The 15,982-nt window shown below is 36.6% G+C and overlaps 1 protein-coding gene across 8 annotated transcripts in view; it reads right to left on the reverse strand.

Moving 5' to 3' along the window:
• The window catches only part of mast4 (microtubule associated serine/threonine kinase family member 4), a 90,166-nt gene extending 74,454 nt beyond the window's left edge, over positions 1-15,712 (reverse strand). For 7 of the 8 annotated variants that reach the window (XM_034300851.2, XM_034300843.2, XM_034300842.2 and 4 more), the window contains exon 1: positions 15,232-15,712. In XM_034300851.2, coding sequence (XP_034156742.2) covers positions 15,232-15,537 — 306 coding nt within the window. In that variant the 5' untranslated portion in view covers positions 15,538-15,712. Of the gene's footprint in view, positions 1-8,127; positions 8,683-15,231 lie in introns of those variants that run through there. The other variant, XM_034300844.2, reaches the window with a different exon arrangement.
• Positions 15,713-15,982: the final 270 nt, after the last annotated feature.

Below are 15,982 nucleotides of genomic sequence, written 5' to 3' on the forward strand. Positions count from 1 at the left end.
GCTCAAAGGCTCAACCGTTTCAACTTGATGGTGCTTTGGAGATTTGACCTTGACTGGATTTTCTCATAGTGACTGAATTTACTGATAAAACAGTTCATAGCTGCAGCATATAATCACACTATATATTCCAATACAGCTCTGAACTTCTGCAGATGTACAGTATTGTGCAAAAAAAATCTGCAAAGAAATGCTGTAGAGTAACGACGCCTTCAAAAATAATGAAATTAAATGTTTCTGTATTTAAAAAACTACTATAAAGAGCAGTAAACAGTAATAAATGAAAAAATAGTAGTCTCAGGTACAATTTGTGCAGTTTTATAAGGAAATGGGCTGCAAGTGTTACTGAGCATCTTGCAGAAGCAGCCACAGTTCTGCTGTGAGTCAAGTGTTGACTGTCATACTTGTTTTTCATTTTTGCAGAAAAACCCAGCAGCTTTCGTTGTGTTTCTTTGTCTGAAAAGTGTCTCTTGTGTAATATGCTGCTTTCTTTCCTGACATACAAACATCTTTCTGTAAGATTTCATTTTGTGCTGCAAAACTAATGTTTGGAAATCTAAAATGTTTCTGTACTGAATCAATAATGTAGACGTCATCAAATAAAAATCTATAACAAAGTTTGTACTTTAAAAAAAATTAGGGTGCTAAGACTTTTGCACAGTATTGTATCTGAAAGCTGATGGTATAAGCTGTTAAATAATTGACAAGGACAGGAAATAGAGAGAGCTGACTCCTATAAGAGGATTAGAGATGTGTAAAGGGAACTCTATCACTCTGAGAGAATGCTGAGGATTAGAGAGAGCTGAGGGCAAGAAAAACCCACAGATTACTACACAACATGTACCTGCTGTAGTGCTACACAAACAAGAAGTAAAGAATAAAACGCTTCGGGGGGAGGGGGGGTGTTAAGAAAATAACTGTTGTCACAATGTGGGGTTACTGTTAGATGATTATTTTATTATTTTCAATAACAGCACATCCCAAAATGCTTTATTCCTCTTATAACACGGCAACTTTCATTTACTAAAGAATGACACATTTATATTTAATGTTGTGAATATCAGCGAACCAAGCTAGTTCCTGTTATCGTTTACGTTATAGCAGCTATAAAGAGTCGTTCCCTCAAAAGACTTCAAAAGACTTCTGACCACCTCAGATTATTTTTTTTAAAAAAAAATAGGTTTTTTTTTTTACTTGTTTGTTTTAAAGGGGGATGGATTTTTTTTTTTTACTTCTTTGCATCATGTACTAGACCCAAACTATGTAAATTTTATATGATCAGAAATTGTATTTTCTTAAAAAATGTTGTCTACAATTACATATTTTAGACCTGAATGTTACAAATGTAACTTTTTTATTTGATATTTCAACAGAATCAAAATCCATTTTAAGTTAAAAAAAAAAAAAAAAAAAAAAGGGAAAATTTTTTAAAGAATCTGGATATGCATAGCCAGACCATAATTTTGGTTTTTTTTATCCCCATCAGAAATGGGACCAGTGGAACAAGAGACAGGAAACTGGTGTAAACAATAAAACGTCTCTGGAGAGGAAATGGCCATTTCTGGTGTCAACCCTGCAAAGTGCATGGAGACAGAGTCACTTCCAATGAAGAAGAACATATACTCTCAGACAGGGTGTGACTCCATGCTCACACTCGAAAGCCATCCTTAAACACAGAACTCTCTCTCACACACACACACACACACACACACACACACACACACACACACACACACACCACTGGAACAGCCAAATCCTTTAATGCATCTTTCTGCCATGATGGCAGCGTCTTTTATAAACACCTTTCTCTTCCATTACATCATGTAGCTTCATCTCGAGAGGTTGTCATCTTCATCCATCTTCACATACAACAGAGTTTCCTCTTCTGCACAGACATACTGCGTTGTATACAATCTATTTCTTTTATTTTCAGAATGTCCTTCTAATCTGAAAGATCTACATAGTAAAATAACATAGTAACATGGAAATCTGATGCTTTCTAGCTAAAGCTGGGAGTCTGGCTCATGAGACGGGGACCCAAGGGGATAAATCAAACATCAGGCTAGAACAGCAGGCAATCGAAAGCACCGTGTGCAGCAACGACCTTCCCGACAAGAGCATGTGTGTGTGTGTGTATGTTTACTTTATATTGATTTCTCAAGTGACCTTGAGTGTAAGGAAGGCACTATATAAACCAAACATTATTATCATCTTCGCTATGAATTTGTCAGCAAAACAAAAGCTCTTATTCAGCTCTTACTGTCAGTGCAATACAATAAACAAATCTCACCTAAAAAGCACAGAATGCAATTACAGTAATGCATTTCCACAGTGATTAAGTGCGGTGTTATGTAAGCCGTTATATATAAAAGCTAAATTATGCCCAACCTGTGTATGATCATCCCGACTGAAAGGCTCGTCTGAATTATTCATGTTATTTCGAATTGTTTTGTTTCTGAAAGGCTGCTTTGGCATTTTATTCTCATGTACAAACACCCACATTTTTACTGGTTAGCAGAGAAGCTTCACTGGGTAATAATAAAAAGTGTAAAACAACATGTTTTAATTTGAAATATAAATTCGTCTTTTTTTCTTTTTTTCAAGATTAGGTTAACAGTTAGGTGTGTTCAACATCTGAATGATTCCCGCCCATGTTCACGAAGCTCCGCCCCCTGTCTGTGAAATGACTGACAGGAGGCACATACAAACACACAGTTTTCCAGACGGGTTTTCTCAGCGACTTATTAAACTTTTGCTAAGTCCGCGGTTTAACCCGGTGTTTTTATCATGTTCTACATAGCTCCCAGGTTATCTGTACAGGAATAAAAAAATAAATTAAAAAAAAATCTAACTATTGAAGCTTTAACAACAGAATGAAAAAATTCCAGTTATTCAAATCTGAGTCAAGAACAACAATGTTTACTCAATGTAGTGGTTGAAGCTACATATCTACATATTAGCCATGTTTTCATCCAAATGTTTCATAAATGCTAACAGGATTTCCAAAAAATGTTTTCTAAAAACTACTGCTTGAAATGCAACATGTTCTGAAGAGAAAGCAAGACTATATTATTATAAAAGTGTTAAAAGTGTCATCCATATACACACACAGAGGCTATGTCATAAATTATTCCCACAGGTCAACCAAACAGGAAAGCTAATTCATTAATTTATTAGTAGTTATTTACTCTGAGGTAAACCACAGAGTAGCTCTGCATTTCTTTTAATTAAAAACTGAAAGAATGAACAGGAATCATTTATTGGAAATATCGAACTCGCACCATTTATTTGAATAAGAACTAGCATGCTGAGCTAGCTAACACAGTGCCTAGCACTGCTATCATTAGCTAGCACCTGCATGTTAACAAACTACTACAAGTGTGTGTTTGGGCTTAAACGCTTCACTGCTGTTATATACAGTCGACTAGTAAAATCTTTTTCTGAACTGAAATTCATCAGTAACGTCTAGTTTTCTTAATATTTAGATAAATAATAATAATAATAATAATAATAATAATAATAATAATAATGGAGAATAAAAGCTGTAGCCTATGGTTGAAAGTAAACGCTTCGAAATTAGAACTGCTTTCTGGTTTGAGGGAGTTTTTGTCTTTCCGTTTTCGAACTGTTCTGAACTAAAACTTGAAGTAAAATTTCAAACGCCATTATTTAGCCCTACAATGATTGTATTTTACTGGTCCAAACCATCAAATTCATCTATATGCTAACGTAGCAGAACTAGCTTTCTGAACAGCTGTAGACACGCATTGCTCATACAACTGCAGCCTTGTTCTGGCGTTGAAACTCCTGTGAGGGTTATAATTTACAACCATACTGATATCAAGAACACAGATGTCATGTTTAATGTTTAAATAGGATCTAGGGCTAGTTCCGTTTTCATAGTTAACCTCACAGAGTCAGTAATGGTGTTAACAAATTATGACCTTTGTAACCCAACACCCTCACTAAGTATGAACATGATTTTCCTACAGTTAGCATGCTAAAGATATTGTTAGCCAGCTAAGCCGTTATCAGCACCTCAACTCCTACGACCACAAGGTGTTTCACGGGTCCTGTATAGCAGTTCTCCTCCGTCTCAGTCATAAATCATTCAGTTGACACCCATGCACCCGTCAGCTTCATTTGCCTAAATATAGCATCAAAAATAGCCTCAGCATGAGAGACGGTGTGGTAACTTGAGAGACAGAAGCTGTGAGTCGTTCGTTAGCAGCCATCAACTCAGCAAAATTCAGAACATAGGGTTTAGAGCTTGGGGCTAGAAAGTATGAGTCAATTTTACTCAAATCTAAAATTTGAATAGTAAATAAGCCATTTTTGCATTTTTGGGAATTAATCACTAGTAACCAAATTAGTTGCTCTCTAAGCATAAGCAACAGAAGCTAAGCAACAGAAGTACTGACTCGAGAAATGGTTGCTGTTAATCCTCAGCAGTCAACATTTGATGTAGACCAGTTCATAAAAAGTTATTAATTAAATGTTAGCCTAAACACTTAGTCCCTGTTGTGTCAACATTTCCCACAGACGCATAAGGCATGTTCGGTGACAAAATTATTCTTATCTGCTTATATGTCTGCTAAAGTATCCATGAACAGGTCGATTTTAACCATTCATAACATTAAAACTGGGTTTTTTCCCCATCCCCAGAGACTAAAAATGGCCTGTAGCCATATCTACCTTCTTTACCCTCATTATAACTGGCAGAATTTATGACTACACGTACAAAGATGCGATTGGAAAAACCCCAATGTCCTCCTGCCACCCCACCTAATAGCACTTACATTAGTGAAGCCTCTGGCTAGATAACTTCAAGTAAAGCTAATAATTAAAATAATATAAAGGTAAGGTTAAAAAAAAAAAAAAACTTAGTTATGTTAGTTAGTAAATGCTAAAATTTATGTGTGTGTGTGTTTTATTTTTAATCAGTGATATATAGAGCCTGAAGCATGCATATTGTAATTGTGTTCCAGATCTTTGGTACATAAAAACAAAAAGCTGCTTCACCACTATTTTTAACTTTCATAGATGGAATGTGGAAAAGGCTCACGCTACATGACCTTAAGACACAAATTCTGCCTTTAGAAACTCAGATAATAATTTTGCCGGATCCTGATATTCCAGTCTCTACTATCTAGCCGAAACAATCTGTTGAAGTGCTACCAAAGGAACAAATTTCCTAATTTTTTTTTTATATATATAAAGGTCAAAAGAATGGCCCATAGCTCCTTTGCATGTTGGCTGCTTTTACTGCCTTTTCTGTTCACGGTCTGCAGGAAAAGCTTGCCCATCACTCTTCTTGGAAACCATTCAATAACAGGGCATTGTTTTAACTTTCAACGTGCTGACCACAGAATGTATCACACAAATTCAAACCCAGATCCTTTCACTATGAACCATTTCAGTCTTCAGCCAAACAAAATAATACAATCATGTAATTAACTGAAAAAATAAAGTAACATGATCTCACAAGTATTGTGAGAAATGTAACGCAGTGTATCTAATTACACACTATGACTATCTGGCTGTGAAAATGCCATATCACAGTACTGCAATGTTGCCAACTTAGTGACCCTGTCACTAGATTTGGTGACTTTTTAGACCCCTTTAGTAACTTCAGCAACTAAAAGAGTCTCCACCTCACATCACAGTTGCTGATTATAGGAGTTGAGAGAGCAGGTTCAGTCGACTCACCACCAAAAGCCTCGAGTGAGTTGCATTTGCATAAGTTCCCAATAACCAACTGCTGATCACCATTGTTCCCGACAACCAATTGCTGATCACCATTGTTCCCAACGACCAATCGCTGATCACCATTGTTCCCAACGACCAATCGCTGATCACCATTGTTCACAATGACCAATCAGTGATCACCGTTTTTCCCAATGACCAATCAGTGATCACCATTGTTTGTCTACCAACACATTTCTTTGTTCTTCATGTTAATCTCCCTTCTTGGCAATGTTTACTGTAATAAAAGTCAGCTTTTTGTCTACTACAAATACTTTTTCTGTAAGAAATGTTATAATGTATTATTTTCTATTCTGTTAAAACTCTATTTTTTGCCAAGTGTCTTTTAAGAAAAGAAAAAAAGAAAAAAAAAAAAAAAAAAAAAAAAAAAACTTCTTTGTTCACACAACATATGCAAATGACCATGACGATTCAATGAATATGCACATTAGCCATGTATGCAAATGACCACGACGTTTCAACGAATATGCAAATTAGCCGATGACTTCATCTGGCAACGTCTAGTGACTTTTTACGCACGCGCTAGCTACTTTCTCCTGAAAAGAGTTGTTCGCTACTAAGCAATTCATTAAGTTCAAACATTAAATTAAACATTATTTTAAAATTACATAAACAAATACGACCATTGCTGTGCAATTTATTGGTCTTTACTTCAGTAATGTCTGAAAAAGGCAACACCAACAAATACAAACAGGGAAAACGTCTGTATTTTATGTTCATATCTCCATTCTAGAGGAACCATGACTCCGACGGAGGGGAGCATCAGACATCTGGGTGACCTCATCCATCACCTCCGCTCCATTCCCAGCTAAATCGCGCTCCTCTAAAGGTCACAGCAGTTCAAATTACAGACCTCCACTGATGAACTCAACCCCATCTCCAATCTCCCATCTCCTGTGACCTACAGCATGAGTGGTGCTCAACACTGCTGAGCTGAGCTTGTGCAGCTCAGCAAACTCTCATGAGAGAGAAGCTTCCTGTGTGCCCCAGTTCCGTGTGACTCTGAGCGTAAATGTTAGATATGCTTTGCTTATCTGTGAGAAGATCATGCAGCGATGTCTGTAAAAAAAAAAAAAAAAAAAAAAAATCCCTTTCTGCATGATTTTGGTTTTAGAATTGAACTTTAAATACATCATAAACCTATGTACTGCCTCACAAAAGTCACAAGCACAAGCCAAAGTTAATATTTGCAGATCCAAGAACAAATCACGAAAATAATAATATCATGAGATATTAATTTTTTTTTCCTTTAGCTGCCTTAGGACCACCGACAAAAATGGAAAAATACAGGAGACATCACTATAATCACTTTGTCTGCTAATTAGTCCAGTTTTCGAACCGAGTGAACCAGAGTGATATTGATTTGCAGATTTTTTAAAATCATTTTCAGAAAGCATATAATTCAATGGCCCAAAAAGCAAAGAAACCTTTACTAAACAGAGTGCTGGAAGGGGCGGGGCTGAAAAGGTAGCTGTAAACCGTTAACTTTGGCAAGTGTGCACAGAAAATACAGAAATAAACCGAGAAGGAGTTAGTGCTAAATAAATGTCTTAGAATATTAGAAATCATTAGTTTAAAATATTTAGCTTTTTTTGGTTGTTTCCTCTATTTTTTTCCTTCACTGCATTTTGAAATCACTCCTGTCCCTTAGGCTTGGTTTGCCTCTCATGTGGAAATTGAGCAGCTCATAAAAAAAAAAAAAAAAGAAAAAAGCCAAAGGCAACCCAAAATACACAGCATGTTTTGTTCACTATGTGCATTTGGGTTAAATCGGGGTAAAATCTGTGCTCATTGAGGTAGGATTCACTAAGAGAGCCTTCACATTTGCAGCGTTTAGTCTGAATTTGGTTCTTTTAGGCAGGCAAGGACACAGCAACAGCACTCGCGTGCAGACCAAAACAACTAATCCAAGACTGTCTGCACGTCCAGTTTCAGGTGAACTATAGCATGGTTCGATCGCAGTATCTCGGAAACATGACAGGCTTTTTGTCTTACTAACAGAGAGAGAGAGAGAGAGAGAGAGAGAAGAGAGGCTGGTGAGGGAACGAATGTTTCTAGCTGCTCTAACGCAAGTGATAACATGAACTAACTTGTTTTTGCGGACTTTGCACAACATTAAACACAACACTAAACAAATAAAACGTAGGAAATGACTTTATTTAATTAACAAAAAATAGTTAGCGTTGGCAAATTGCTGTGGTACAAGAAGAATAAAACATGTTGGGACGTGCCACTACAGGGCAAAAACCTCACGTGTGCCTTACGTTAACAGGCAGAGTTCATAAAATAACCACACATCTAATTTCCTTGCAGCAAAAGTTTAAATACAGAAAGCAAACACAGACCATGTTAATGTTTTCTTACCTGCAAATTCCTCCTCCGAGTCTCCGTTAAGACAGAGCGAGATACACACTAGTCACATTTCGAATACACAGACTGTAAGCCAGATCAAAAGCACACATCATGCTGGGATTGACCATCCTGATGGACGATGAAGAGCTTTAAGGAGATTATAGATGAATCCTCTTAACATGCAAGCTGTACACCGACTGAGCAGAATCTCTTCCCAGCCAAAAGCAAAGAGAAAATACAAGCTGGTTTATTTATAAAGATGGAAATAGCATCTTAGCTGCCAAGCTCTGGAAAACCGAACAGGCAAATGGGCACAGTGCTACGGTCTGATATGAGCCCTGGTGTCACTATTTAACTGAGTCAGGAATAGTAAAGAGGTCATGATCATTAAATACAATACAGTGAGATTTATTGGAGGGACAATCTAACAGTCAGTGGAATATTTAATATTTATGTTTATATTTGTATACTGAAACTGGATATAAAGGGTTTTCATGTTGGGACTACATGAAATCCAATACCAAGATAATGATACTACATTTTCAATTGCAATTTTTCTTTTCTATTTTTTTTTTTATTTACAGCCTCCTTTTCATATTTTCAGTTACAAGTTTTTACATTTTTACTGCCATTTAAAATGTTAAAATCTATTTCAATTCTTCCAATAAAAAAAATGCTACTTTTCAAATGCAATTTTTAATTTAATTTATTTAATTTTTATTTATTTATTTAATTATAATTAAATTTTTAATTACAATTTTTCAATTTTTCAAATACAAAATACAATTTTCAATTACAATTTTTTTATTTTTACATTTTTATATTGCAAGTCACATTTTTTGCTACGCGTGTAATTTTTCACCTACAAACTGCTATTTTTAATTACAATTCTTACTTTTCACATTTTTCAAATTAAATTGACATTCTTTGCCATTTTTATTTTTCAAACACAAAATATAATTTTCAATTACAAACTTAAAATGTTTACATTTTTTAGATCATTATTTTGTATTATTATTTTAATATATTATTTTATATATATTAGTTATACATTTAGTTTTTTGAAATTTGTCAGCTACAATGTGCAATTTTCAGTTACTTTTTTACATTTTTCAATTTAAATTAAGTTTTTGCAATTTTTTCATTACAAAATAGAATTTTTAATTACAATTAAATTTTTTATCTAACTGTATTTTTTTTTTATCTCATTTTGTTACGAATCACAACTTTTCATGTTCAAATTTTAATTAGAATTTTTATTCAGTTTGTTTTAAATTACAAATTACAAGTAACACTTTAGTCCCAGTATTACAGTACAAAATCAGTATTAAAGACAAAGCTTCGGCATCATGACAACATTACTTCTCCACATACTTGTCCATTCATAAAGTCTGTGGAAAAACTGCAATCATTCCAAACTTCTTTAGGTGGAACTAGATGCCTTAAAATCCACTATGAAATTATTATGAAATAAGAAAAACGAGTTAATAATGTCAAATAATCACTTGAGCAAAGTGAACCTTTACTGGGCTCGAGGAAGGAAGAAGAAGCAGTGTCTCTGCTCTGTCCTACAATGTCCTCTACTATTTAGATCATCATTCAGGAGGGAGAAGAGAAAAGTGAGGGGAACTATTTAAAAACAGGGCCAACAAACTCACGTAAAGGCGGTCAGGGGGAAGAAACTCGACCCACTGTTTAAACAAGTCATAACATGGCAAATAACCAGCTCTAAAAAACAGTCAGTGTATCAATAGGCAAATAGTAATACACCATGTGGCTAGATTTACATGCAGCCTAGTAATCTGTTAATAATCTGACTGATAGCTGCATCACAATAATAAACCTTCATGCATACTCCTCAACAGACCTGAAAAGAGTGAACCGATTGAGGCCAATCTGAATTAAATTCCTGTCTGATTGAATGAGGTGTGCAATCCTTTTAATCCATTAAATAGAAGAATAATGGCCGTGTACACCTTTGTGTCGAATTATTTTTACTATCAGAATGTGCGTTCTCTGCATATCTGTCTGGGTCACGATGCTAAACAGTGTTTCAGATTTTAAGCTACTGAAAATAATTGTTAGGTTAGAAATAATTGTTAGAGGTTGGATGGGCATCAAACGTACATTTTCAGGCAAATACAGAATGAGAATTGACCTCAATATATTCAGTGTGTTATTTGGCAAAAAAAAAAAAAGGTGAAAACTAGTGCAGTTATTCCTAATGTCCTTCTATTCTTGGTAACATTAGAAGATAAATAAAGGCTTTATCCCCATAGATAACGTGCATTTTATGTTATTTTCAAAAAGCAGAGCATCCTGGGTCCTGAATCTCAGGAACATACGAAATGATGAGCAATTTTGCTGTGATCACAAAGTCTTCTTCTCACTGTTCGTTTAAAATCACACTTGGATGATGTTTTGCAGTGACAGAAAAAAATTATTCGTTATTATGGTAACACTGGTAAGACCTCACTCCACATGTGCGCATAACTTTAGATTGCATTACATGGAACATGCATATACATGAAGATTATCTACAGAGTTTGCAGTTTAGGATAGGTATAAACCATTCACTCGGAATCTGCAATCAGAATGAATTCATTCGGATTGGTGAAAATGTTGCATGTAAACATAACCATCGAAGCATAATTTTTAATTATGTTACTCATTTTTATAGTTTGACATTAATATGTAGTACAGACACACACACTAATATATTATATATATATATATATATATATATATATATATATATATATATATATATATATATATATATATATATAAAAATCAAGACAGTAATTGAACAGTTACCCAAGTTTTGCTATTACCCAATCAATCTTCAGTGCCCCCCCCCCCCCCCCCCCCCCCCGCCCCCCTTCTTTTAAGAAAGAAAGAAAGATGTGTATGACATCTGGCAGAGTTATATGAGATACAGTATGTCAAGAATAATCAGAGGCAACATTATAAATAAGACGTGCTATATAAAAGTCTGTAAAAGACTTCCAGTAATAATAATAATGGAATAATGGAATTATCATGAGTAACCGCTTTTTCCTGGTCAGGGTCACGTTGGTTCCGGAGCCTATCCCGGGAACACTGTGTGGGAATACACTCTAGATGAGACGTGTCTTTTTTAATAAATTAAAAGAAATAAATGTCTTTGTCTCTGCATTCAAAAAGCTTGGATACTTTCTGATAATAATGCAAGATAATAGCACTAATATGTGATACAGTGACACAAAAAAGGCACTAACTATAAAAATTGCACAATCTATAGCAAAATTGCTAAGATCTGGTGATGGAGATGCATCACAGAGGATCATAACCAGCTAAAGTACTAATCAGCCATGATGAGGTTGTAGGAGCTGGAGGAGGATGTCTGTAGTAATTATGATCGATTCTCACAGGATAAGTGACCGCTGTATAAATCACAGAAATGGGAGTGTCTTCATGATTTGCTCACTGTTGTCCATGCATACTACATACACCTCATCTTAATACAAACAGCTTTGACCTTTATTATAAGGGCTTGTTGTTGGTCTTGTGACCTTGCAAGTTTAATCATTAGCAGGTCACGTGACCATAACATGTATGTAGACGGTACCTGTGCCTCGAATCCAACAACTTAACCTGAAACCCCGCCCACTAAATCATCGCTTCTGTGTTATCATATTAGTTACTGTTCTGTGTTTTTAAACTTGACTTGGTTTCGTTGTGGTTTTGCAGAGAGAGTAGGAAAGAGTGAGTGCTTCCTGAGAGCGTCTTTACCGAAAGGTCAGTTAGATAGATGATAAAATATGGTGTAATCTTTACAGAAATTTCCAAAAAGTACTACCCCACTTCCTAATGTAAAACAAATCCAATCCAAACAGGGCTTAAGACACATCCTCAGGAGCAGGAGACCAGTTCTGAACGTCACTAGCTTCCATTTTATTTTCCCAAGCATCGCATGGTGTGTTGCAAATAAATGGACTATTGAAATGCCTCAGGTGTGATGTAGCGCAAGCCAAACGTGAGACAACATTCACAGTCCAATTCCAATTCTCAGCAGGTAGGTTTCACCTGAAAGGACGCAGTAGCATTGTGCTTAAGATCTTAATTACTCAGCACAACTAGACAGACTGGTCTAAACTGGAACGGTGACAAATAAGGTTACAATGATGCTGTAACACATTCTGTCATGCAGACCAAACACAAACATATCATTAAATCATTAAATCATTAAAACAGTCAGGCAATGCTTTCCATCTGATACACTTATGTCACGTCATACTTTTTTTTTTTTACTGTATATATTGCAGCTAACACAGCAATAGTCACGATAAGGAAAAAAAAACTGTAAGTCTAATCTTGTTTTTATGCAAAAATACCATTGCGTGCAAAAGTCTTTACCTCTAATTTACAATTTTTAAATAAGAAATAGCTTGAAAAGGAGTTTTTCCCCCCATTATCCTCCCAGACTCTAGACCTGTTCAGAAGAAGGAGTCTGGCTGGGTTACAACTGATAACTCAAGAAGAAAGGGCAAAGATTGGCCAAGCAGTCTGCCAAAGTTACAGCAGTCTTCAGAGGCAAAGACGTTAGAGGCATTTAGCCAAACTCTGGTAATATGCTGAAGCTAATGCTAAACCAAACACCCAAAATGTCCTCTGGCTACATTATGCCTTAAAAGGCATGCAAACTTTTGAACTAAACTACAGTTCAAAAAAATTAAACAATTAAAAAAGGAAGAAGAGTAGATCATCACCTATTTGTTACTCCACTGAGTAACACTGGAGCTGGTCATTGCTGTAGAAGTGCTGGAGATAGCTAGAATACTCCCAGAAGTTGTATTTCACAATCATAACACTATCACAACAAGATCACTTAGCCATGGCTCCAAAGCTTCCACCTTCATGCTGATACCACTTTCAACGCCGGCGCACTCATCATCTCATAGATCACTATCTAGCCTGGTCTCTGCCGTAACTCAACACAAATGCGTTTGTTGTCTCCAAGATTTCTACACTGGATTTCTCTTTAATAAGATAGAGACTAAGAAAAAGGTCTGTTTTTGTTTTTAGGAGCCAACATTGAAACCTGACTGTTATCCCTTATGTTTGAGATTGCTGAAATTTTCTCCTATTAAACGCCACTGGAACTGCGCTAACAGTAACATTGTCCCCCTGTGACATCACCACACCAACATCAACACCAACGCCAACCAACAAATTAGCACCAGAATCACTAAACACACCACAAATGTTTGAATATAAACAAATGTAATGTGTTTCACGGTGGAGTTTTCCTTTAAGTCTATTAAATCACCATTAACCCACAGCCCATTCCCATAAGATCGGAGCGCACCAGATTCCTGAAGGACCTATTTAAACACCATTAAAGGCACCTCATCAGTCACGAGTCACTTGTTAAACCATTAGGACCATTTCTATTCTTAAAAACAAAAAGTGTTCAACACAAAAGACCATTAGTAGCATTACAACACCAACAGAAACCTGTAGTGGATTCTACAGTTTTTATCAGCTTTCACAAGTTTTTTCTTCATTTATTTTCCAAATGCAAATATTTATGAACAACTTATTTAAAATATATAAAATGAGAAGTAAAACATTTTAGGAAAAGGGGCGGAAAGTTTTGGTTTGCTTTTTTTTTTTTTTTTTGCAAAGCTATTTATGTAAATGGTAATTGCGATTCATATACACTATATGGCCGAAAGTATGTAGACACCTAACCATCACAATCCTATGGACTTGTTTGTCCCCTCTTTCCTGCTATAACATCCTCCACTCTTCTGGAAAGGCTTTACGGTAGATTTTGGAACATGGCTGTGGGAATTTGTGTTCGTTCAGCCAAAAGACCATTAATAAAGTCAGGTATTGATGTTGGGCAAGAAGGCCTAAGGTGCAGTCAGCATTCCAGTTCATCCTGAAGGTGTTCGGTGGGGTTGAGGTCGGGGTAGGGGGTTATGTAGGCTACTCCAGTTCTTCCACTCCAAACTTGGTAATCCATGTCTTCATGGAGCTGGCTTTGTGCACAGGGGTACTGTCATACTGGAACATGTTTGGGCCTCTTAGTTCTAAGGGAAATCTTAACTCTACAGCCTACAAAGACATTCTAGACAATTATATACTTCTAACTTTGTGGCAACAGTTTGGGGAAGACACACATATGGGTGTGATGGTCAGGTGTCCACATACTTTTGGCCATATTGTGTAGATGGTGGTGTCGAGTCATATAGATAGTGGTGTCGAGTCAGATGGTAAAGTCGATTCATATATTGATAGTAGTGTTGATTCATATACTAACAGTGAAGTCGATACACAGAAATTGTGGTGTTAATTCATATAAATAGTAGTGTTGATTCATATACTAACAGTGAAGTCAATTCACAGAGACTGTGGTGTCGGTTCATATAGACGGCGGTGTCGATTCATATACTGATAGTGAAATTGATCCACAGAGATTGTGGTGTCGGTTCATATAGACAGCGGTGTCGATTCATATACTAACAGTGAAGTCAATTCACAGAGACTGTGGTGTCGGTTCATATAGACGGCGGTGTCGATTCATATACTGATAGTGAAATTGATCCACAGAGATTGTGGTGTCGATTCATATACTGATAGTGAAATTGATCCACAGAGATTGTGGTGTCGGTTCATATAGACAGCGGTGTCGATTCATATACTAACAGTGAAGTCGATTCACAGAGACTGTGGTGTCGGTTCATATAGACAGCGGTGTCGATTCATATACTGATAGTGAAATTGATCCACAGAGATTGTGGTGTCGGTTCATACAGACAGCGGTGTCGATTCATATACTGATAGTGAAGTCGATTCACAGAGATTGTGGTGTCGGTTCATATAGACAGCGGTGTTGATTCATACACTAACAGTGAAGTCGATTCATACAGGTAACTGCAAGTTATTAAGTTTATGCAGAGTGATTGGGTTATGATTGAGCACAAAACTTTTGACACCTATATTCTGCAGGTATTTACAGGAACTCGGAAACACACCTGTCCTCCCAGTTTGTAGACCCAGAAACGCTGAGTAAAACGCGTTAAACACGTCAGTGTGTTGTTTCATTTAAACCACTAGTGACTTTACCATTTCGTCTTCTTCCTCGTCGCTTTCGTGGTCATCTTTATTCCTCATTTTCTCCTCTTTGCAGTCGTTTTCGTTTTCCTGCTCGCCGCCCTGCTTCCCTTTTCGCTCGAGACAGGCGGTGTGTGATGTCAGGAAAGCTCCACAGCGCTGAGTCTCCAAATGCTCCGGTTCAGATTCAGTAGCTTCAGTGGAATGGCAGCAGGAATCCGGCTCGGACACGGTGTCGGAGTCGGTATCGGTGTCGGTATCGGTATCGGAACTGGATGAAGCTCGGCTCCCGGATCGTTCAGCCTGCTCCTTCTCCATTGCAATGCGCCAAACTCGACAACTTGATCAGCCTTAAATATTACTCTGTGTTTGCAGAGGTCATCGTGTTGAAGTTTTCATGGAGCTCCTTCTGAGAATTTAGGCACAGCAAAGCACCAGTCTGAATAAATTCCAACACGCTCCATCCATCACGCTGCTTCTAAAAATGCCAACGCGGGTCTAGGTAGTTTAATGTAAACTCCGCCCAACACTGATTTAGACACGCCCCCTTTTGGACGTAGCTCACGCTGTTGACCTTTGTGCGTTGTAAAAGTTTACACACTGACAATCAATAAGCGTGTCACAGCACCAAGATCATGAAATATGGTTTTGTTTTGTTTTTTCGTGTCCAGATCATAAAGTTTCTCTTTGTTTTGGTGCGTATAAAGTAAATATGCATTTTATTTTTAACTAAAAGCCTTTCCTATCATAATATGTAGCAGGC

The sequence above is a fragment of the Pangasianodon hypophthalmus genome, chromosome 27 (genome assembly GCF_027358585.1).
Source record: "Pangasianodon hypophthalmus isolate fPanHyp1 chromosome 27, fPanHyp1.pri, whole genome shotgun sequence".
NCBI classification, from domain to species: Eukaryota; Metazoa; Chordata; class Actinopteri; order Siluriformes; family Pangasiidae; genus Pangasianodon; species Pangasianodon hypophthalmus.